Source organism: Gambusia affinis, linkage group LG06, assembly GCF_019740435.1.
Source record: "Gambusia affinis linkage group LG06, SWU_Gaff_1.0, whole genome shotgun sequence".
In the NCBI taxonomy this organism is placed as follows: Eukaryota; Metazoa; Chordata; class Actinopteri; order Cyprinodontiformes; family Poeciliidae; genus Gambusia; species Gambusia affinis.
In genome coordinates, this window is record NC_057873.1 from 4,487,567 (window position 1) to 4,512,379 (window position 24,813).

General features: G+C 40.2%; 1 protein-coding gene across 1 annotated transcript in view; it reads right to left on the reverse strand.

Annotated features, from left to right (window-relative positions):
• Positions 1-24,813, reverse strand: part of ryr1b (ryanodine receptor 1b (skeletal)) — a 119,463-nt gene that overhangs the window by 51,083 nt on the left and 43,567 nt on the right. Inside the window, exons 32-60 of the mRNA XM_044120336.1 lie at positions 24,212-24,374; positions 24,054-24,140; positions 23,012-23,238; positions 22,149-22,593; positions 20,776-21,342; positions 19,989-20,189; positions 17,211-17,322; positions 15,053-15,196; positions 14,682-14,955; positions 13,418-13,535; positions 13,189-13,321; positions 12,892-12,986; positions 12,657-12,792; positions 12,385-12,568; positions 11,612-11,723; positions 9,681-9,801; positions 8,524-8,693; positions 7,390-7,610; positions 7,151-7,241; positions 6,642-6,782; positions 5,696-5,859; positions 4,999-5,077; positions 4,832-4,921; positions 4,602-4,739; positions 4,169-4,246; positions 4,015-4,090; positions 1,548-1,671; positions 514-629; positions 362-429 (exon numbers count right to left, since the gene is read on the reverse strand). Of these exons, the coding sequence (XP_043976271.1) occupies positions 362-429; positions 514-629; positions 1,548-1,671; positions 4,015-4,090; positions 4,169-4,246; positions 4,602-4,739; positions 4,832-4,921; positions 4,999-5,077; positions 5,696-5,859; positions 6,642-6,782; positions 7,151-7,241; positions 7,390-7,610; positions 8,524-8,693; positions 9,681-9,801; positions 11,612-11,723; positions 12,385-12,568; positions 12,657-12,792; positions 12,892-12,986; positions 13,189-13,321; positions 13,418-13,535; positions 14,682-14,955; positions 15,053-15,196; positions 17,211-17,322; positions 19,989-20,189; positions 20,776-21,342; positions 22,149-22,593; positions 23,012-23,238; positions 24,054-24,140; positions 24,212-24,374 (4,675 nt within the window). The remainder of the gene's footprint in view (positions 1-361; positions 430-513; positions 630-1,547; positions 1,672-4,014; positions 4,091-4,168; positions 4,247-4,601; positions 4,740-4,831; positions 4,922-4,998; positions 5,078-5,695; positions 5,860-6,641; positions 6,783-7,150; positions 7,242-7,389; positions 7,611-8,523; positions 8,694-9,680; positions 9,802-11,611; positions 11,724-12,384; positions 12,569-12,656; positions 12,793-12,891; positions 12,987-13,188; positions 13,322-13,417; positions 13,536-14,681; positions 14,956-15,052; positions 15,197-17,210; positions 17,323-19,988; positions 20,190-20,775; positions 21,343-22,148; positions 22,594-23,011; positions 23,239-24,053; positions 24,141-24,211; positions 24,375-24,813) is intronic.

The window sequence follows — 24,813 nt, forward strand, 5'->3', positions numbered from 1 at the left end:
TTTGTTTTAATGAGTTTTATATCTCGCTATAACATAATACTACTCCCAAAATATTTCCAAACTATTAAATGCTTTCATTGGGGCTGAAAGTAAATTAACATTATGCTCATTCGGGCGTGCTGTGGGGGATAGCACGACCCACATCTGGAGGCCTTCAGTCCTCGACGCGGAGGTCGCGGGTTCGATTCCCGGACCCGGCCGACGTTTGCCGCATGTCTTCCCCCCTCTACCTCCCCCTTTACTGTCAGCCTACTTTCGAATAAGGGACACTAGAGCCCACAAAAGACCCCCTGGCAGGGAAAAAACAAAAAACAAAGAAAAAAACATTAAACTCATTCAAGGCTAAATTCCTTCAGCTCACCTTGGCGAAGAATTTGATTTCCTGTTCATGTGGCGACTTCTCTACGCGGCCACTGCTAACTACGGCCTCTGTTGTTAAACAACGAGAAAACAAGTCGCTCATCAGTTCAGCGCAGGAATGAAATGGCAGCTTAGCTCTTAAAACCAGCGCACCTAGATGAGCGATGAATTCCTGAGCGATGTCCATCCATTTGAGAAGCTTCTGGAGGAATCCGTAGGCGAAACGCTTCTCGATGGAGGAAATGTCCTGCTCCATGTCCTTCATGCCCCTGAGGACGGGACAAAGAGAGAGACAGTCAGTGAACCGAGCAGATGAGGACGAAGCTGATCCAGAACGCTGCTGCTGGCGTTCTGACTAAAACCAGGAAGATGGACCATAGACTTTAAATAGACTTCAAAATACTGTTGCCAGCATTCAGCTTCTATGCACCACACATCTGGAACAAACTGCAAAACCGCAGAAACACTGAGTTCCTTTAAGTCTAGACTAAAAACCCAGCTGGTTAGAGTTACCTTTGAAACATTAGAAGGAGAACATTTCTAGAAATGTAAAAGGTCCTGCCGTGCGTCTCAGCTGGAACCCAGTTGAAAATTAGCAACAATGCTAAGGTGAACAAAAATGTCATCAATAGCTTATGTTGACTAACACAGACTCATTCCATTTAGTATGCTAACATCAGTGTATGAGCTAAAAGTAGCCAAAATACTAAGGTTAGCTTAAATAGCTTAAGTAGCATGAAGGGTATTCCCAGCATGTTGACTTACATTGACTGAATCCATTCAGAATGATAGACATAGCTAATAAATCAACAATTAGCTAAAATATTTATTTTACGTACTAGATTATTGTTAGCATGAGGGTTATCACTAGCATATTGACAAACATAAAATACCTCCATTCAGCGTGCAAACTGAGGAAATATAAGCTAATATTAGCCAAAAATGCTAAGGTTAACTTCAATACTGTAGCATGTGGGACATTACCAGCATGTTTACTGAATCCATTCAGAAACAAACATAACTAATAATTCAAAAATCAGAAAAAAATGCTTTTTTGGCTTTAGTTTTTTTCCCATTTTTGCTGGAATGTGCTACACAAATATATATATATATATATATATATATATATATATATATATATATATATAGACAGACAGACAGACAGATGGATCGGACATCCGGCTTGCCTCGTCACAGCGTATCCGTTAAGCTGGAGGAACTTGAGCAGATCCTGGGCTTTCTCTCTGTCACGGGCCTTCTCCTTGGCCGTCAGGGTGTCGTATGGCACCAGCAGAGGGTGTGTACCGCCACCTGGTGGACAACATTATCCTGATCAGGACTCTCTTACAGATATTCAATACATAGTTCCCACAAGTCTGAACTGGACTCAACTGGCCCTCCTAGTAGACAATCACAGTGTTATTCAAAACAAACCATGTTTTCAAGACCAACAAATAGAAAATATGTGGACGCTCTCGATCAAAAGAGAAAGATACTTGAACAAAATGGCTCCTGTCTGGATCGATACCAGAACCTTGCTGGTGAACCTTGCCAGTCACCAGCAAGGTTCTGGTGACTGGCAGAGTGAGTACATGTAGTAACAAACATGTAGGCCGGCGGTTTTCAAAGTGTGAGGCGCGCCTCCCCTGGGGGGCGCCAGAGCACTTTAGGGGAGGCGCGGTGCGAGGGAAAAAATAAACCGGAAAAGCTATCTGCTTGCTGTCTACTGATGTGAGAGAAACGTCTTTTACGCACACGATCAACTCTGTGGATTTAGGAAAAAGTTGGTACTGTGGGGTGCGCGTGTGGAGTGGGCATCAGTGGAAATGTTTCCCACCTTAGAGGATGTTTTGGCCAGTGATGTCAGTAACGTTACTGACGTCGGACCACTTTTTTCCATAACGAGTAATCTAACGCGTTGCTATTTCAAATCCAGTAGTCAGACTACAGTTACTTATCAAAATCACTTTGTGTTATTATCTTCTTTTGTTATTGAATCGTATTTCCTCTACTCGTCTTGTCGAGTGACCGACGTCTCTATGCGACAGAAATGTAAACAATGGAGGGAGATGCGCATTTTGTCGGTGGAAAAACTGGAACTATTTTGAGTTTCTGTCGCCAAGTCCGATTATTATAAGCGGCTTTGGGCTTCATTTTTTTAAAGTCGCTTGCAGATTTAATGAGTGGCGGGTTGCGCCTTTTTGGGCTCGTTTTTGAACGTGAAGTTGCTCATTTGGGCTTGGAAATAAGCAGAGACTCAATAAATCCCAGAATTTGTCCGTCATTAAGGTAGTTTTACTCAGTCTCTCCCTATTCATCATTTCCCGGATGATCCGTCCCGCTGTGTCTTTGTTAATGTCAAGTTAATGTATTACCTCTGAATGACGTCGAGCTTCGCGTTGCGCTCCAGAAAACTGCAAACATCGAGACCAATATGAACAGCGCAATAAACGTGAAAACAGCCACGAATGAACGTGTCCGTAATTGGCAATAATTATAATGGCAACTTAACGCCATTCTAATGATTAATATTAAGATAAGTGTCACAAATCTGTGCAGCCATCTGAGCTGTGGAGCTGCAGGAGGAGCTCTGTGCACTGCGCTGACACCAAACGCAGGGCCGTAACGCAGAATTTGGAGGGGGGTGGGTGGGGGGTGCTAAAATCCTTCTTAGAGTTTTCCGACAACAGTGGACCACACAAATTATTCACGTTTTTTATTTTTTGTACAATCTCTTCAGTTCAACCTTATCAGTGGAGACACATTGTTGATGTTACCATTATAAAATAACTTACAATTAAGTATTGGCAAAGATCAATGTTATTTTCACAGGAGGCAGCGTTGTTGTTAGCAGCTGCTGAAAATACTAAAAAGTTACTTTTAATGTAACTTAGTTACTTTCCAAGTCAAGTAGTCAGTAATCTAACTAAGTTACTTTTTCAAGGAGTAATCAGTAGTCCGATTAAAGTTACTTTTTCAAAGTAACTATGCCAACACTGGTTTTGGCCAGAGCGGGGCTGAAGGTGGAGTTTTTACAACCCCCCCCACCCCCAACTTCGGGGGGGGGGGCGCAGCAGGCATTGTGCTCCTTGGAGGGGGGCTCACCCTTTCATACTTTGAAAACCCCTGATGTAGGCTACATGTCTGTTTCAGCTAGCAAATATAAGCTACATCAGTTAAGCTAATTTTTTTAGCTCAGCAGCTCATAGCAACCGAATACCAAGATGGCTGTCAGGTACAAAGTTCACAGAAGTGTGACGTCACCTAAGAATTATATATTATGGGTCACCTTTTTATTTATTTATCTTTTTAACTGAACCGAAACACACCGAATTCCACAGCACATCTACATGTTCGGGTTGTCATAGTCAAGCTAGCATAACTAATCTACTTCCCTATGCCTCACTATTTCTTTTTTATTAAATCTTTTTCCTGAGCTGTGAAATGTGTTACCCTTGGACCTTGTTATCTAGTTGTCATAGCATATTTCTTCAGGCGTACATTTAAGATTTAGAACGTTATGATGACAAATTGATTGCTAAAACCAAAGCTAATTATTGTTAGTGAGCAGCTTTATGCCCTCCAGGATCTTGAACATGTAAAATGTGAATTCTGCATAATAGATCCCCTTTAAAACGAGACGATAACTCCTGCCTTTAGCCTGTAGCTCAAGTTTCTTCTTCCTGCCCCAGGTGTTGTGGTAGTTCTCAGCCAGTTGCTCAGCCATAGACTGCATGAAGAGAAAAAGAGGCACAATTTGTCAAGATTTCAAAGAATAATATGATGAGAATAACAGAAATTTGCCTACCTGCAGTTCTCTGGACAAAGCCATCCCTGAGATGTCTATTGGCTGAGGGTTGTAGCCATGACTGGGGTCATATGTGGCCTAAAGACAAATAAAAACAAATATCAATTAAAAATATAAAATCATAACTTGATCTTAATATTTTGTCATAGTGTTGATCTGAATTCAAAATGTAAATAGAAGCTATAAACATCAAATAAGAAAAAAATCAAACAAGATGGCTGCCCTGCTGCCGTCACTCTGAGCTATTAAAGGACAAGGAGAGCTTTGGTGGAAAATGAAATTGGTGGATTTATTGCGCAGTTTTACATTTTACTGATGGAAATATGTTTGGATCACATTGGTAGGAGAATAAAGAAGCAATTTGTGTTACTTATTTGCGATTTGTCAGTGTAAAAACTCCCATGAATACATATTTTTCTGCTGTGTGTTGTACCTGAGCAGTCTGGGAAATCTTGCGTGTCGACGTCTTCTCCACCTCTCCCTCTCCATCCCTGGCTTTCTCCAGGGTCCACTCCCATGCCAGCATGGCCTTGATTGACTCTTTAATAGGCCAGCGGTATATCTCCTTATCCTGATGCCCAAAGAAAAATAAACTCAAAAAAATTAAAAAATAAAATAAAATCACTTAAAAACAAATTTTTCAGGAAGCAGAGGAATCGTCACCTTTTCAGAGAACGTTTTGTACGGCCGCAACATTGGGTGAGTCTTCGCGTTTTCGTCCAGAACCTCTCCGTAGGTCCAGTTGTTCTGAATCTGGGAAACCATTTGGATGTAACCGTTAAGGACAGGACTATATTTTCATCAGATGCTACATTTTGTTTTTCACTGACCTTTTCAAAAGCCCACTTATCATGAGTGTGTTCTGCGTACTTGTTGATGAAAGCATCCAGCCTCTCTGGTATGATGGTGCTGTGGGAGAATTTACCGTCTTTAATGTACATTCAGTAACTGAAGTATCCAGATTAGCTTTTGAAGACGGCTGATTTACATCGTGAAATTTAACTTCTACACAGCAAACACGCAAAATCTTACCAAATATTTTTGGTCTAGTTTCTAGTGAAAATATCTTAGTAAACTCGAAATAAAATAAACCAACTTAAAGGTAACTTTTCAGCAAGATAAAAAAAAAAAAAGCTTAAGTAAATAATTCCTTAATATTGATACAAACGTTCTAGTCCACTGGTAGAATGTTCCACTGCACCGTTACCTAGCAACCCCAGCCAAGCCCAGCCCGTTACCTAGCAACCCAGTTCTAGCTCCACTGGCAGGTTATCTCACTTAAAACATGGGAATGGGAAATTTTTGATCAATATTAAGGAATTATTTATTTAAAACATCTTGCTGAAAAGTTACTTTTAAGATGGTTTATATTATTTAAATTGCACCAAGATATTTCTACTAGAAACTAGACTAAAAATACTTGGTAAAATGTGAAAAGTGTTTTTGTAGTGTAATAACCAAAAACAAATCTACATCCATTACAACGATGTAATTTACACAGAAAAAACTATAATAAGGAGAACTTACTTTGTGGTCTCAACTGGTTTGGGATCAAAGTTGCCCTCAGCGTCGACTGAGGCCTTTTTCTCAGGGTGAGAGGAGTAGGTAGCATCCACATAGTCAGGAGGAATAGCTCCCGCTATGGCGCAGAGGCACGGCATGGCGATCTTAAAAAGCTCAGCATCAAATTTCTGAAGAGTGAATCAGAGAAGAAAACTACTTTTATTTTGTTTTTGTTTTGTCACATTTTGTTCTAATCTATTTCTTGGTATATCTGCAGAGGTGACAGGTGGTGAGCAAAGCTAGCTTTACTAAGCCTAAAGCACTAATCCTAAACATTAGCTCCTCTAATGATAAAGCAATACACCAATTAGGTATTTAGCAAAGGCTAATGCTAACAAGCTAACATCAACTATGTTAATATTGCACCATTTGTTCTACATAATCTGTAAAATTGTTCTTCTAATAATAAATCGCTACACTAATATGGTTATTAAAGGAAGCTAATGTTAACATGTTAACTTCAGCTACATTGATACTCATCTTATGTCCTTCTAAATTTGTAAAATTAAGTCCTCTAATGCTAAAGCACAAAACAAAGCTGACGCTAATGCTAACACGTTAACTTCAACTATGTTGATACCCAATATTTGTTCTACATAATTTATAAAATTAGTCCCTCTACATCAATTAGGTATTTAGCAGAGGATAATGCTAATGTGCTAAATTTAGCTATGCTGATACGTTTTAGATAATTTTGTGAAATTTTTGGTCCTCTTCCCTGGACTGATCCATTTGATCCTTCATAAACCTTTCTGTAAGTTATGGTTTTAGCTAAAGGATATAAACGAGTAAATGTACAGAAAATCCAACAACTACACCTGAACTGTCCTTTACCCGCTGCTGCTCCTGTTTGTGTGAACTAATCATGGAAATCCTATGGAAGTTAAATAAGCTGAAACTAATCTCTCACCTTGTGTGCCAACGATTCAAATATTCCCCAAAAGAGCTTCCGAGAAAGATGAAGCTCCTCCTCTGAGGTCACTCCAAAGTTTGCCCATCCGTTTGGTAAACAGTAGTACTTCCAGCAGCGTTCGTAGTGATTTGTGAGCAGCTGAAATTCAAAAAAGGTGAAATATGAATTTAATAATAGCAGATATTTAGACAAACGTTCATAAAACCACAGGTTGTGTAGGTGCCTGTGTGAATTTGCATGGATCTGGTATTAAATGTAATGTGTATAAACTGTATTTCAGACAAAATTGTTGGACCCCATTTTCCAAAATGACTGATTAGACTACACCACTCCTTCCAGCATTCATAGTGTTTTAAGTCATCTTTCCAAAGTCATAAACTTAATAAAAACTATATCTAATCATTTCATTAATAACAAATTGTTATTAGTAGTTATTAATAAGCCAAATAATTATGCAATCCCTGCTGAAGAACAGAATATAAGAGGCGATTAAACAGGAAGCCGACCTTTAGAGGCATCTTTGCATATTCATTCAGGATGGGTACATCAAACACCAGCCGCCTGAGCAGATGCTGCAGCATGGAGGGCCTGAGGTACCTGCAGATATCACCCCGACCTTTAATAAGGGACACTTTATGGACTAGAAACAAACTTTGTACTGAGTTTGGATCACAAGATGAAATTCAACCATAATCTTTTTTATTAAATTAAATTACTTTGAGTGTCTAGCATGTGTAATACTGACTTGCAGAGTGACATGAGGCACTCTTCGATCACGTCCCTCTGGGCCTTGGTCAGGGCTCGGCCCCGGGACAGGCGGTAGATGGTGTGAAGCATGGAGTCGATCATGATGGCCCGATGGTCCGTCCCGGCGAACAGCGGGGCGCACTTGGTGAGCAGCGGCAGAACAGCCGAGCAGAGGTAGCGGTTCAGGGCCAGCGCCATTTCAGTCGTACTGAAGGCCACCTGGATCAGACCGAACAGTCGATAAAGAAGACCTGTTAGGCAGAATTCACTTCTTGCTGGTTTTTATGCCTCCGTGTGATACCACTTCTAAAAACATCCAAAGTGCTTAAAAAATACTTTGCTGTTTTTTGCCAATAAGTTAATGTTCTTTAGTGTCAAGAAAATAAAAACCTCCTAAATGTCAAGTCGTATTCCACAGGCACATCACTGTTACCTAGCAACAATAGCAGAGTTCTGCCCGTTACCTAGCAACTCAACCTGAGTTCCAGTACATTTACTCAGCTGGTTTTACCGCTGTATGAACTGTACAATGGGTTGTTGTTCACTTAGCATCTAGAAACCACTTGCTGATATGATACAATTTGGCTGGAAAATCAATATTGATAATTATTGATTAGTTTTTTGTTGTAAATATCTGAAATACTGTCAAACAGATGGTGTCACTTTTCCTGTTTTAGCCACAGTTTTCACTCCATGTCATTGGTTTTTATTTTTAAGAAGTTAAGAGGTGAAACATTAAACTGCTGCTGCGCAAGTTATTCAACAAGTTGTTGCTAGGTAACCAAAGAATGAATGAGTTGTTAGGTAACCAAAGAGTGAGTGTGTTAGTTGATTCCACCAACCTAGCTTAGCTAGCCTTGAGAGACTGAGAAGCTAAAGCCATTCCTCTGCCTACATCTCCCAGAATGCCGGGCGGTTCAGTAAATATTCTATAAACTGAATATTCGATCAGATATTGACGACATGTCTATCACAACATATATTGTTGTTGAGTTATTGTTTTATTAAAGATTGATTTTGTGGAAAAAAATTAATAAACATGATTTTTTTAGCCCTCAGGAAGCATAATAGGTCACCTTTAAGGTTCACATTCAAACTCTTAAAATGTGTGGAGCTGCTTCATTCTACTCACTGTATCCAGAGAGGCTGCAGCTCTCATGTCAGGCAGGAAGCCGACCTCCAGCACATGAAGCAGGAAGTCCTGATTGTCGATGCCGTAGACTCTGTCGAGGAACAACACCATGGAGGCCTTGTGGTCTGGGACGAAACTGGCAGACATCTTTGGCTCTATGATCTGACTATCTGTGGATTAGAAGGAAATTACAAATGAAAGAGGATATTAATCATCAAAATATTATGGATCCATTGAGAAATTGAACCAGGTGGTCAGAGAAAAACACCAGGAAAATCTTTTTCGTCTGGTGCAGTTTGGTTTCACATTGCTCTACTTTCCAATTGAACTACACATTATACTGTCATCATCTGACAGTTTTGAGTGTGTTTTTTGTGTTGGTTGTCTGATCTCTACTGAAAGATATTATACAAACATAAACACCGGTTATGTATTGATTTTCCACAAATATTCCGCACCAAATGGTTAAAAATTTATATTTATGTTTTTACAAGGCTCTTTAAATTATTAATAATAATTATTGTGACGGCATACAAAATAAACTAAGATGTATTTGCAAATTTATTTCAAGGCAGTGCAAAGTAAAAGCCCCTAAAAATAAAAATGGCCAGATTGTTCTTTTACTCTTGACTCTAAATGCTGTTACTCAGATAATTAAACTCAATGTTAGGTGCATTCAGCATAAGTAAGATAAAAAATGAAGGGGCGTGCTCCAGTGGCGTAGAGGATAGCGCGCCCCACGTTTGGAGGCCTTTAGTCCTCGACGCGGCCATCGCGGGTTCGACTCCCGGACCCGACAATATTTGCCACATGTCTTCCTTCCCCCTTTCCTGTCAGCCCACTGTTGTATAAGGGACACTAGAGCCCACAAAAAGACCCCCTGGTGGGGGAATAAAAAATAAAAAAAAAGTCCCAACAAAAAAAAGATATTTTGAGGTTCTTACTGTAGCTCAAGGCTTTCCAAAAACCTAAGATTTGAAAGTTTTGTACATTTCATCCATCCATTTCCTAACACCCTTGTCCCTAATGGGGTCAGGAGGTTCTGGTGCCTCTCCAGCTAACGTTTCAGGTGAGTGGCGGGGTCACCCTAAACAGGTCGCCAGTCTGTTGCAGTGCGTTTTGTACATTTATTTATCCAAAAATATTAATCGACGTACCTTTACCGTAGGCAGGTATCTGTACTGGCAAGCTTATTACCCCCACCAGGTCCTCAATGGGCACTAGAGATCGAAGGATGGCGCGGATTCGTAGAGCTTCACCTTTTCCTGCTTGGATTAGCTGCAAATAAACAAAAATAAAGACATTCATACAGTTTATCCTTCAAAGATTCAACTTAGAGATGTGAAAACTACTCAACAAAGCTCCCTGAAGTGCGAAACTATTTCCATATTACAAGTAAAGCTTAATTTTATATAATTTTTTGTTTTTCCTGTTTGGTTTTCATTGAAAATAATAAAGTAGGGATGCGAACAATTACTTAAGATATTAATTTGTAGATTAATGGTTTATTAGATTAAAGTTAGTTCCAGTCGTGCAACTAATAACGTTCAGTTAGACGTTCGTTAGTGTTGTGATTTGACCACCATCCAGGAGAGGCGCCGGGAACATGCTTTTTCAATTTTATTTTGATTTTTTGACTGTCCTAGAATAAAGTGCAATTGCACCTCGTGGCACAACAGGGCAGAGAAATGGTCCACACAAAGTCCGGTGTGGGATTAATAATGAACTTTATGCGGTTCTGTTTTTAAAAATATAAACACTCAAAAACTCTAAGTTAATTTTAAGCTTTATAGCGCTATTTCAGCCAAGCTGCGTGAAGAAGCAACGTCAACGTCTCATTTTTAAATGACGGCTGTGCTACGAAGATGATGACGTAACGGCAGAAACGCGGAGTAAAGTTCTAACGTTCCTTCAGGTGTGTTATTCTTTTAATCAACAGATGACAGAATAATGTTCAAAATTAATTATGTTTTTGACATCATTTTGATTAAGAAAAATCAGCTTATCAAGATTATTTTATATATTTTTTGTTTTGCAGGTACCTAAATATATAGTAAGATGTCTGTCCTACTGGTATGCTAATCAAACTATGCAGGTGAAATGGGACAACTGTGTGTCTGCATCCTTTCATGTCAGCAATGGAGTCAGACAAGGAAGCATTTTATCTCCTATTTTGTTTAACTTTTATATGAATGATCTTTCTAAGCAGCTAAACCTGTGTATGCATGGTTGGTGATACTATTATTAATCATTTAATGTATGCTGATGACCTAGTGGTTTTAGCCCAAGTTCAGCTGGTCTTCAGGAGCTGCTTAATGTCTGTTCAGCATATGGTGAGTTACATGATGTTAAGTTCAATCCTTCAAAAGCACCATCTTGATCTGTCGCGCACTAAGGAGGACAAAATAGACTATTTCCAAATTTCAAACTGTCTGGTCTTTATTGAAAGTCTCAACTAAAGTGAAATATCTTGGTCATATGTTGACAGATTGTCTGTCTGATGATGAGGACATTTACCGTCAGGTTCGAATGTTATACGCTCAGGCAAATATTCTTGTTCGTAAATTTGGATTCTGTTCGGATGAAGTGAAGCTGAACTTGTTTCGATCATATTGTACATCACTGTATACTGCACATTTGTGGTGCAATTTTAAAAAAGCCAGTCTTCAAAAATTGAAGGTGGCTTACAATGATGCACTTAGACTTTTGTTAAATAAACCCAGATGGTCCAGTGCCAGTGAACTGTTTGTATCTGCCCGAGTCAGCACTTTGATGGCTGTCTTGAGAAAACTTATGTATAGATTTATTTGTCGCTTAAATGAGTCTAATAATAAAATTATACTACTGTTGGCAAATGTTAAATATAGTGCAATAAAGTACTCATCTGTACTCTGGAGACACTGGTATGATTGCCTTTTGTAAGGCTAGAAGTCATGTGTTTGTATTGTTTATTTTTTCTGTACTTTTTATTCTTTTATTGTCTTTGTTATCTCTTTGTATGTAATCTGGACTCTGAGTCTGTAATAATAATAATAAATCATTAGTCCATAACTTGCACTCTTAAAATCACATTAAATTTGTTTCTTACGTGCATCTCCGGAGCACAGCGACCCAGCAGATCAATGAGTGCGGAGTAGAAGGACATGATGGCGTTTCCCAGGTGAACGCGGTTCTCCTCATGCTGTCCCTCACCTCCAAACCTGCCAACCAATCAGACCACCGGACACCATAAAAGGACTCAGGTGAGCCTGTTGAAGTTATTTCATATTAGGGCAACTGTATATAGAAAAAAAACACTCACATTTTTAAATTAATCTATAAAATAAATTTAAAATTTCTGAGTTTGAAAAGCTGAAAATGTAAAAATTTTGAAAATCAAAAAAATCTCCAAAATTTGAAATGTTTTTATGTTCAATACTCAGAAATTTCAAAGTTCTTTCTATTGAGTTTTATCTAGCACATTTTCAACTATTCAAGCGCAGAACTGTTCTTTTAAAATTTCCACCTTTCTTATTCAGAAATTTTTTCTATTTTTTTGGTGGAAATATACTCTTCCTTTTATTCTTTTTTTTAAACTTTTCTAGGTCAGAAATTTACTTTCTTTGTACAGAATTTCTGAGGTTAATCTCAACATTTTTAGTAAACTTTTTACTTTTCAAACTCTGACATATGTTGGAGGGCTTTTCCTCAGAAAATTTGAGACTAATCCCAAAATTTTGGAATTTCTTTCTAGCAAAATTTTAACTTTTCAAGCTTATAAATGTCCTTTTTTTTTACAGAAAATTTCTAAGATTTTTACCGGATATTTACTCCTATCTACCATGCCCCTAATTTCCCGTCATATGATCGTCACGCCCTCACATGAATCGTCTGTCTTTCTTCACTGTTGGTCCGTCCCTCGCCGGGTCCTCAGATATTTTAATGGCCTCCTCCATGGCCGCCAGCAGACCGTTGCCACCCTCTCCTCTCAGCGCTGGGCCAAAACATTCGGGGCGACGGATTAGCAAACGCACAACGACGTTGGCGTTCTCTTCAACACTCTCCCCTGCGAGGAAGAGGAAGAACGACGTCTAGGAAACTGCAGATGTGAATTTAAATGAACATGCTAATTCATGCTAATACTGGTAGGAGACCGTTAACAAAAACAGCAAAGCGCAGGAAGTCCAGGTATCTCTCTCCTCCGCAGGGGTTCCAGCCGATGTCGGGGTAACCCTTCGACAGGAGCATCGGACAACTCTGCAGTCCGCAGCCAGCCAGATACGTCACCACCTACATCAGCGTCAACATTAAGCAGAGGAATTGATTATTGTAAGCTCTTTCTCACAGATTTTTACTTGTTTTGGTGTTTTATGGTTAAATTGCTCCAACCATTTCAAGGTCTTGCTCCTGTAAAGCCAAAGCCAGCTCATTGTTGTCAATGCAGGAGGCAGCAGCCACATCCAGAGGCGTTGACCCACGCATGCCTACATGTAGAAGAAAAAAATTCAACTATTCTCCACCTTACTGACAGCAGTGCACAATGCAACAGAATAGGGATCATTTGCATCTATTTTTGGTATTTCTTTCCTTTTGCTTATTTATTAGCTTCCTCTCACAGATTTACTCCACCCTCAAAGATTTGGTTTTAAATGAATGTAATCTGGGTTTGAAAATGAGCGTGCTGACCCAAGCCAATGCCACTGTTCTGCAGCAGGTAGTTCAGGTGGTCGAACATGGAGCGCTGGTTCTGCCGGCTGATGCGACAGAAGTAGCACAGGAAACGACAGCAGTTTGTCACCATTTGGGGGAACCGAATCTCCTGGAAACAAAAGCCCAAAAATGTTTTACCATTTCCTAAAGGGAAGTAGAAGAAGAAGTGCTTCCAAGTAAAAGACGCAGAACCATTTTAAATTACTTTTGAGTCTCCGCCGCCACCTAACACGTTGACCATGACCTCCATGACGGTTTCATGCATCCCAAGAGCTCTCATCAGGTTGGGGTGCTGATAGAAAACCTTGTTGTTCATGATGTTCCTGCAATACATCAGAAAATATGTAGCCGATTTGAGTGGAGGAAGTGTCAGAATGATCTGATACATACATGACTCACAGAAACAACTTTTAAAGGGGACCTACTACACAAAATACTAATTTTGTTCTCTACTGCTACTAAAAACAGCTGTAGCACTTAAAAAAAAAAAAAAAGAACAAAGTCCAGGCTGGTTTTTGGAAATAAGTTTGTGTTTGTTGGTGTCTGGAAAGTGAGCCATTTCCAAAACCTCCAGATTGTAATGTAAAAAATCAGAAAGCACTGCCCGTTACCTAGCAACCCCAGCAGACCTGTTACCTAGTGACCCCAGCGGAGTTCTAGCACATGTGGTCAGCTGGTTTTACCACGGTATGCGCTGTGCAATGGCTGCTGGAAAAGACAAGCACTTGTTGTTGATTTACCATCTAGAAACATGAGATGTGATTCCTCCAGTGTCTAGAGATTCAATTTGATTAAATTTAGAAATGATTTTCAATTGATAAACCAATTTTTCTATTCAGTCTAGAGATTCTATTTAAATTATGTGTAAACAAAAAAAAAAAACAACATTTATTTAAAACAATTTTAGAAGGTTCCAAATTCCATCAGTTTGTATTTAAACAAAGATAGGATTGTGAATAAAATTCTGTAACTTAATTTACCAGTATTAGGTTGGCTTAGCTGCCTGGCTTTCCCTAAATTAACAGAAAACTCAAAACATTTTTACAAAAAAGTAAGCAGACTAAAATCAATTTTTGATCATTCAGAATTGATTAATTATTGCCATTCTCTATGGAGTGTTTTTTGGCTGCAGTCTTGTTGGTTGAGTAGGAGGCTCTACAAATGCTTTTTTCAAAGATGTACGGCTGGATAATTGAGCATCTGTTTTCAGCCATTTTCATGTGTTAACGTTGATTTGGGGGGGCGTGGCTAGGAGCTGCTTACGTGGATTTTAAGAGACGGAGACCTAAAACGAGGAACTCAAAATAGGCAGAACTGAGCAGATTAAAATCTCCTTATCTAAGAATGATTTGGTGGACAAAATGTAATAAATATGTTTTGTATAGACCATAGACCTAAACTAAGCTGTTCAAAGACCATAATAGGTCACCTTTAAACAACTAAACCTTATCAATGTAAAATCTTCTAACCCGATGCTCTGGATCATAAGCCTCTCTTCTTCTGGACCCATCTGGACGATGAGCAGCGATCGGATCTGCCCCAAACACTCCAGCATGTCCATGGTGTCTTGCACAGACACGGCGTTGATGGCGTAGGCTTTGGGCAGAGCGCGGATCAGCTCGCCGAGCCCGTCGTACATCCTGTGGAGCAAGCTGAACATCAGACGCACCAGTTCCGGGTTCTGGATGAAAGACTCCTGGGCCCAGTGGATCATAGTGTGGGAGATGAGCTCCTGAAGGGTACCTGAGTACCAGGGCAGAGCAGCAGGGATTCATTTATTTTGGGAATATTTTTTATTTCAAGTATTTTAAAAATCTGGTAATTTTACTGTTCATCATACTTGGTTTTGGTTCCTCCTCCACCTCCGGCACTTCCTCTTCTTCCTTTTTGCGGAAGTTCTTCACCTTTTCCACCAAACTGAGAAGTCTACCCCTGAGAGACGTGTCCACCTCTTCCTCCTCTGCTTCTTGCTCAATGTGAATTCCTTAAGATACATAATCAATCAATCAATATTGTGGTTTTCTTTCTCATTATTCTGTCTTCCAGACATTTTTCTTCACTTAACAACTTCTTCATACTTCAACTTATTTCAGCAACTTATATCTCAAAACATTCACCTCGTTCTGGAGACGTCTCATATATCGTTTGGTCATTTCAGCGTTTACAGCATTTTAAATATTTTAACTTTTATGGAAAAAATGCAGCTCCATTGAAATGAATAGACATTCCACAAAATTCAGCAAACTGCACTCTTTGACAGCTTACCACTTCTGCCTACTTCAACCTAGAATCTCCATTCAACTTTTAAACAAGTCACAAGATGTTCTGCTATCTTCAAATGATTCAGCTTTTTCATATCTCTTGTGGTTTTTCTGAAATCACAATTTAAATTTCATGCAGATTTTTGGCCGTTTTCAGTTTTTCAGAATGCTTTGGCGCCCTCTAGCAACTGAGGCTTTTTCTAACTTTGCTGTTTTTTTCACAACCAAAATCCTCCTGATTCTACAAATTTCACTGTAGAGAAATTATTTTTGCATCAAAACGTAGCCACGGGTGTCTGCTTTGAGGGAATATAAGCACCACTGCTGTATGTTTTACTGTTTTATTTTAAACACTCCCTGAACACTCCTCTTCCTCCATTGGCTTCATGTAAAACATTAGGATATATATAATATGGATTAGCATTCAGGAAGAGCAGTGTGATTCTGGTTCTGGTCGAGGAACACTGGACCAGCTCTACACCCTCAGCAGGGTCCTGGAGGGTTCTGGGAGTTCGCCCAACCAGTCTACATGTATTTTGTGGACTTGGAGAAGGCGTTGGACCGTGTCCCTCGGGGAGCCCTGTGGGGGGTTCACCGGGAGTATGGGGTACCGGGCTCCTTGATACGGGCTGTCAGGTCCCTGTACGACCGGTGTCAGAGTCTGGTCCGCATTGCCAGCAGTAAGTCGGGCTCGTTTCCGGTGAGAGTTGGACTCTGCCAGGGCTGCCCTTTGTCACCGATTCTGTTCATTACTTTTATGGACAGAATTTCTAGGCGCAGCCAGGGTGTTGAGGGGATCCGTTTTGGTGGCCTTAGGATTGCATCTCTGCTTTTTGCGGATGATGTGGTCCTTTTGGCTTCATCGGGACGTGATCTGCAGCTCTCGCTGGAGCGGTTCGCAGCCGAGTGTGAAGCGGCTGGGATGGCGATCAGTGCCTCCAAATCCGAGGACATGGTCTTGAGACGGAAAAGGGTAGAGTGCCTTCTCCGGGTCAGGGGCGGGGTGTCCTGCCCCAAGTGGAGGAGTTCAAATATCTCGGGATCTTGTTCACGAATGGGGGAAGAAGGGAGCGGGAGATCGACAGGCGGATTGGTGCAGCGTCTGCCATCAAGCGAGCGCTGTACCGGTCCGTCGTGGTGAAGAGAGAGCTGAGCCAAAAAGCGAAGCTCTCGATTTACCGGTCGATCTACATTCCCACCCTCATCTATGGTCATGAGCTTTGGGTCATGACCGAAAGAACGAGATCGCGGATACAAGCGGCCGAAATGGGTTTTCTCCACAGGGTGGCTGGGTTCTCCCTTAGAGAGAAGCTCAGTCATCCGGGAGGGACTCAGAGTAGAGCCTCTGCTCCTTCACGTCGAGAGGGGCCAGTTGAGGGGCATCTGGTCAGGATGCCTCCTGGAGAGGTATTCTGGGCACGTCCCACCGGGAGGAGGCCCCGGGGAAGACCCAGGACACGCTGGAGGGACTATGTCTCTCGGCTGGCCTGGGAACGCCTTGGGATTCCTCCGGAGGAGCTGGAAGAAGTGGCTTGGGAGAGGGAAGTCTGGGCCTCCCTTCTGAAGCTGCTACCCCCGCAACCCGACCACAGATAAACGGAAGAAGATGGATGGATGGATGGATTAGCATTTGTATTGCTGTTTTGCAAGAAATGGCAACTTTTGTAACTGAAAATTGAAATTCTAATTGACAAACGCAATCAACTTTTGAAGACACCAATAGGAAGAACTTCTCACCACAATGAAGCAGGATGTCGTTGTGGAAATTCACCAGCGTTTCTCTCACGTCCTCAGGAACAGGACAGTCTTCATCCTCTGGACCATGTTTAAAGTTGGTCAGTAAAATTACCTATAAGAGCCGCAAAGTGGGAGAAACACATTAGCATCATTTTGTATTAAGGTTAGCATGTTTATGGGTGTCCAAACTTTGTCATGTTGGCCAAAATCTCCAAACCAAAAGTACACACAAGACAAAAAAGATTTTTACAGAAACTAAGATCACAAAAATTATAGTTTTTATTTAATTGTTTTTCTATGCAACAGTAAACTATCCATACAACAAATTATTGTAGATCCTTTTGGATGTTAATTTAAAATAAAAAGGGAGTGAGACGAGCGATAAGCGATTCATAAACAATGTGAGCGTGCCACAATGATCTCTTTAAGAAGCCTAAAGTTGGCATCTGATTTGTAGTTATGGGGCTTTTTGTTTCACAGATTTGGAAATCTGGACTCCATTTTGCCAACCTGGACTAAAATACTTCAAGTCATCATTAAATCTGGACTGGATGAACATAAAACTAACAAGAATCCTTTAAAAATACAATGTAGCTTGAGATTTTTATTCTCCTTTTGGCATTAGAACAAGTAAACTCATCCATCTTGGATTTGAATATTTTACAAATGCAGGTCTACACTGTCAAATTTTTAATTTTACAACAAAAAACAGTTTTAGTTTTCTCCAAAATACAACTCAAATTAGTATAATTCTCATTAATATTTTGCAGGGTTTCCCCCAGTGTATTATAAGCCTGGCGGGGCACCAGGCTTTATTTGTGCCCCCACCAGGCTAACTATTGCTTATTTATTTAAGTCTTTTTAAAATGTTTGCCTTTTTTAAGATTTTATAGTTTGTGTTCAGATATTAATCTTCCAATCTCTTAATAGCACATAATTATTAAGTGATAGTTTAACGTTTCCTGTCAACTTTAAGCATTTTTAACTCAAAAACACGACGGGTCGCTGGATAAATGACAAGTTTTCTAGTAAAAACCTTGTTTTGTTTTGCCCTAGATGTATAAAACTGTTACTGATAATTCATAACTACTCCAGGCAATCTAAAAAAAATACAAAATAAAATACCAAAAAAGCTTCACCTATGTGAAAGAGTTTTATTCCAACTACAGCAGCGTTTTCATTTTTAAGGACATTTTGAAGTATCACATTAGAAAAGTTTGATGGAAACTGAAAATTAAAAAAAAGTTCCTCAATTTTAGAGAAAAGGTTTTTTACACTCACTTGAGGTTTTTATGGGGATTTTTACAAAAAATAAGTTAATGCACTAAATGGGAGATGGAAATGTAGTGGGTCTAGAAATTAATGTTTTACTAAAACAGACACCCCCATTTTTGAAAAGATTATTTTATTTTAAGATGATTAGAACAACTTTCTAACATTTACTGACTCATGTCGATGACCACCTAGTCAGTAGAGGGCGCTACTGTGAGTGAATGAACAAACGAGGAAACGTCTATAGTCTCTGCCCGCGCATGCGCAGTTAATAATAAACCGCTGCCAGCAGAGCCAGGCACAACGTATTAACGTGTCTGTTCCTCATCATTCACAGGTACTATTTATAACTATTCCTAAACATTCTTAAAGATGTTGAAAGTAATGTGAACTGTCTGTGACATTATAGTAACATTTTGAGAGAACTTGATCCGAGTTCTAATAAGTATTTGTTTTGTTTTGTCGAGTCGAATAATGGCTACCGCTAGTAGTTCTTTAACGGCTTGATTACAGAGAGCACATGGGATGTACAGATGTGTATGTGAAAGAGAATATAGTGTCCGTTTTATGTTTACTTTTTGTATCTGAGCCAATGGCTGAAGGTATGAATGGGCATTAGATTTATTACTGTCTTTGGTGATGGGAAGTTATTATTTTGATGAACATTAAGTTTATTTTGCAATGAAAGACATATACACTCAGAGACAGACACATGTAATGGGTTATTATGTTGCATTTTATTTTATTTTACAAGAGTATTTGTTTGTATTACTCAGGTTATTAACAATATTGTAAACCAAGAGGTCAATTGTATTTTGAGCTGTTTTGAAGTTAAAGGCTATGACAGTGTATTTTGACATCAATACTATCCCCATGTTATGATGTTTTGTGATATTCTCAAAGCAAGGATAGTTTGATATTTGTGTTTGATATTTGTGTTTAAATGGAATGACTGAATGTTTAAGATTGTTGCAGTTAATAATAAACCGCTGCCAGCAGAGCCAGGCACAATGTATTAACGTGTCTGTTCCTCATCATTCACAGATCCACAGCGCATCCTGCCTGTGCATCGCTTGTGCCGGCCCAGATTTCCCCTAGGTCTGAGGCCGGTAACAGAAACACATCAGCCAAATAGGTGCTAATTATTAAATGTACGCCTGATATATGTATAAAAAAGAGACGCAGTACTTTGGTATTATCAGCACTACAACAATTAGATGATAAGGTTAGGAAAAAGTTTAAATTAAGAAAAAATATAGCAACAAAGAGTGATGTAGGTCAGTTATGAGTTCAGTTTTTGCCCTCCAGCATTGTGAGCAACATTTCCAGAGTTGAATTTACTACAATTTTCTACCTTTTTTTTACTACTTCTACAATATTTTCACCACCAACACAACTCTTATAAAACTCGTATAAGTTTTATAAAGCTTCTAAAACTCTCCGCTTGATTTCAGTCTCCTCCTCCAGGCCCGGTGTTTGTCTAACTGGTTCTGTTTCTGCTGGTACCTGGTCTTGAGGCGGTGAGCGGAACTCGCGGGTCTTGCGGGCGGTCTCTGCGGCCGACATGGTGAAGGCTCTCATCAGCTGGTTGTAGCGCACGCGTTGGTTCTTCTGGACGTCTTGAACGAAGTTGTTCGAGTAGGCAACGATGGTTTCCACCCTGTGCCTGAGCTCGCAGTCGCAGAAGTACTGCAGAAGGGTGCACATCTGGAAAGAAAAACCAAGAGTTTCAGGTGCTGACCGCTTGACTTTGACAATCTTAACATGTAGATGTGGAATTCTGTGTGTTTCTGTGGTTCAGTTAAAAAATGAAAAAAGGCGACCCACACCAAACTCTGGCAGATCATTGGTAGAGCAGGTGTTTAAATTTCACTCAATAGTAAAAGAAAAAATAAACATCAAAACATAAAACTTACAGACTGAATGTTCTTTGTGTGGGAAACGTTTGCATGTTTTTTGGTGTTGAATCCTGATATGTAAAGTATTGTTGTCGTCAGTTGCTATGGCAACATGTCTGTGTGTAGCGTAGCTGACAGAGAGAAAAAAGTGGTTTTGAGTTGTTCTTTAAGGTTTTTCTGCGTTATTTTCCATTTGCTGAGGCGCACTGGATCAAATTAATACCTGCAGGTTTTGTTTAGTTAACGTTGCTGTTCTACAGCGGCAGCGTCGCTACAGTGGATGGTGGGTAAAAGAATCACTTTTATGCCCTCCAGAGTTTTACGCATGCGCGGCATTTCCAGATGTAAACAATAACATTCAGGCTGTCCAATCAGAGGCGAGACTCTCTAATCACCTGCAGCTTGACGGACTCCGGCAGCTTCATTTGAAGTAGTCCTTCCTCTGGAGCCCCCTCTTCCTCTTTGGCTTCTGCTTCCACTGCCTCTTCCTCCTTTTCTTCCTCTGCTTTCTCTCCATCCACTTTTCCCCCTTTTACCTCCTCCTCCTCATGTCCGCCTTCCTCGCCTTCCTCCTTCGGCTCAGCCTGATCGCCCTCTTGTTCTCCTTTCTTCAGCTCTTTCAGCTCCTCTTCCTCATCGCCTACCCCCTCGTCTTCAAGCTCTGCATCAGCCGCTTCCTCCTCCTTCTGCTCCTCGCTCTCTCCATCAGCGGCTTCTCCCTCTTCTGCGTTTTCTCCTTCCTCTTCCTCCTCCTCTTTGCCGCTGAAGACGTTGGGATCGATCATCTTCAGGATGTGCTTGGTGTCCTCGTCGTTGAAGATGCCTATGATGAGCAGCGTGCTGATGAGCTTCAGGATCGGGACGAAGTGGAACTCAACGCTGCCCCCTACTGGGTCGCGCATCGCCTGGCTCCCGTCCAGCACAGCTTCTGTTACCATGCTAATGGCCCTGGTTTTCAACTCCTGGAGGGGAAAACAAACAAAAACATCAAATCGGATGAATACACTTAATTTACTATTATTGATTTAATGGTTTATTGAATTAAAGTTTTTTATTAACTAATAATGTTCAGTTAAGACCTTCTTTTAGTGTTGTAGTTTGGGCACCATCCAGTAGAGGGCGCCACTGGTCATAGCTCAGTGAAGCGAGTTGATACAGAAATAAAGAAGGCAAGGCCATACCAGAACGGGAAAGAGAAACTGTTCAAATGGAGTCTGGTTTCGGATGAAAAATGCTCTTTATGCACCAAATTTCTGTTTTGAAATAAAGTATATTTCAAAATAGAAATATTTCATATGTACTGTATGTAGTTACATGTAAAATATAAACACTCAACAAGTTCTTTAATTTTCCCCTGTAGAGCGTTGCATGACAGAGCAGTGTCAACTTCAGTCAAAAATGATTGATGTGCCACAAAGGCCATAAAGTTTGAGCTCCTCCTCACTGGCTGCGTTTCCATTGACCGTAAAGTTGCAGAAATTAGAATCATGAAAACAAATCATAAATTTGCATTTTTCAATACGTTTGGATGAGTTGGGTTTTTTGGGGTCATATCATTCAGTTTTTAACACAGTTGACAAAAATATTTTTAAAAGTTTTTGGGGGTTTTTTCAGTTAGGCAATTATGAAAAAAACGATAGAAAACTCAAGTGGGTGATTATCGATTAATCATTAGTCGACCGATAAGATCAATTAACTCATTAATTCGATAATTTGCATCCTGTCATTTATCTGCTAACGCATTCTGTTTGTTTTTTTTGTGTTTTACCTGTAAAGGAAAAACAGGACTCAGAGTGTAAATATCTGGGTTTGTGCCGACAAAGTTGACGGATGAGAAGTGCAGCTTTGGGCGTAAGCAGGTGGTGAGTCCGACGCCAGGCAGAGAATGGGCCTTCTTCACGTCAGGGTACAGCTTGATGCTGAGCGTCTCCTCCGTCATGGGGATGATGAACTCCCTGTTGGTGCCCAGACGCGCCCGCTTAGCCGACTCCAGGTGGATGCTGATCAGCAGGTCGTAGTAGCCGCTGCGCAGAGGCCCGGGGAGGTACGTGTTCTCCGTGGCGTAGAAGAGCTGAGACTCGTCGACGTGGCTGCACAACGCGTGAGCCACTCGGTTGTTGCCAAGGGCACAAACAGCGCAGTACAGCATGAGCGTGTGGTAGTGGAACTTCATGAGATCCAGGCGCTCCGACAGCTCCAGGATGTCAATACACCTGGAAAAGAAACAAAGAAAGAAAACAACTTTAATCGAGACGTTCGACTGTTTTTGGGAAGTGTTTCTCTGTAAAACCTCTACCCAGATGGAAAATGACCAAAGTGAAGAATAAGGTTGTTTTCAAATATAAAAAAATCCACATTTTGCCCTAAAATGTGGATTTGTGGAATCATAGACTTAAAACAAGCTTGTATATTTGTTAAAAAGTTACTTGTCAGTTCATTTTAGCTCATCTCATGTGTACTAGGATATTTGTACTACAAGATATACCAGAAATAAGCAGTGTGCAACCCAGCCGATGCTCTTATTCCGATGTAGCTCTTAACCATGACACCCAACTTAGTACAAGTAATTTGACAAAAACAATAAGCTAAATTAACAGGTGGTTTTTAATGTTTTAAAGCCCCTTTTCTGACCTGTTTTCCTCTGGGATGTGGAGGGCCATCATGATGAGAGGTTCAACACACTCCACCGACCAACCCAGTCGCTCGCTCACTTTGCCCACCTCCGGTTTCAGGAAGTTATTGGGCATACGGCTCCAGATGACTGGAGTTAGCATCTGGACGTCCAGCCTGGGAGGACACTGGGGAACGGGATTCATCCGTTCGCTGCGGAACATCGCTGCTGATATGGGCATGATGTTCTGGAATAAGAGAGACAGACTCTTTTAAAGGAGCAGTATTATGTATTATGTTGCCATTTTATAGCACAATTAAGTAACTATAAAAATGCTACATATATAAAATACAACTTAAAAGAAATATTATTTTCTGATTTAACGCCTTGAAATTGGGCCTCTGTCTCTTTAAGAAGCTTCTGCTCTTTCTGAAACTCCGCCTTCAGGAAGTCATCACAATATGGCTCCTCTATTAACCCTTTAACAATGTTTGCTAATTGCTGCTAGCTAGTCTGAAGGAGCTGCTCTTTGAAACAGAAACCTGGAAACTGCAGATTAGAGGAGGAGCTTCATCCACGAAGGCGGAGCTTGGTCCATGAAGGCATTTTGAATAGCTGAATGGTTGCCATGGAGAGTAAAGGATTTCTCAAACATGCATAAAACAGGAAGATTTGATGAGGGGATGATATAACTTGATGTAAAGCACAAAAAAGTTGCTTTTGCATAACACTGCCCCTTTAAGAAACAACTAAGTACATTTTTATTCAGACAGGTTTTTGCTTAATGCTTTTGTTTGTTTTAATTGTTTGACTTTGTGATCTATACGTCTGTGAAAAATGCTGTTTACTTATTTTTTAAAAAAATGATTAAATTTCTTCCATAATTGGTCTTGCATTTACTCTACTTTCCAGTTTAAAATAAAACCTCCAATTGTTCTTAGTTACCAATATAATCCAAAGGCAACCAGTTTATTTAGGTCTTCAACCTGAAATCTGTGATTTCTATACGATTGGATATTTAGTTCTGGTTAGCAGAGGTTGAAGTGAGTCTTTTTCTCTCACCTTGAGTTTGCCCAGCTCCAGCTGAGCCATGTTCTGATTGGTGGGTTGGATGAAAACTGCAGGGAAGAGTTTAGTGTTTGGCTCCACCTGAAGGAGAGAAATGGTAAAACCTTCTGGAAACTACCAGAGCTAACATTAGAATCCCATCCTTTTCTTACCTGGTAGAAGGTGTTGATCTCCTTTCCATTGGCCGTGAAGGTCATGAGTCCCGTTGCCAGGTCGACCAGGCAGCCAATCACCATGTCTTCCTGGCTGAAGCGAGTCTGCTGGTTGCTGACCAGGTCTCCCCCCCACACCATGTAACAGTTACTGTGCTTCATGCTGCAGGCATGAAAACACAAGCATGGTTTCAGAGTTTTAGGAATGAAACATCTAATGGTGGGTCGTCAAACTCATTTTCATTTCGGGCCATTTCAAGATCATGAATGTTCTTAAAGGGCCGGTTGTGACTAAAGGTATTTATAAAACCCATTAACAAACTGTTGAAATATTAATAAATGCTTGTGTCTGCATCTGATAAGTACGTCTTATAATTAAATAATATTGAACATGTTTTGAAACTGATCAGTCCCTCCAGGATTTTGTGATTTTTTTTTTGCAATCAAAATCACTCATTTGTGGAGATAATTTAGAAATATTCACAAGATATTTTCAAAATACACGATTTAACATACAAAGTCTGAATGTACAGATGTTAAATAAAATTCAAATAATTTTCAATCATATCACAGATTTTTGATCTTGTTATTTTCTTTTCCTA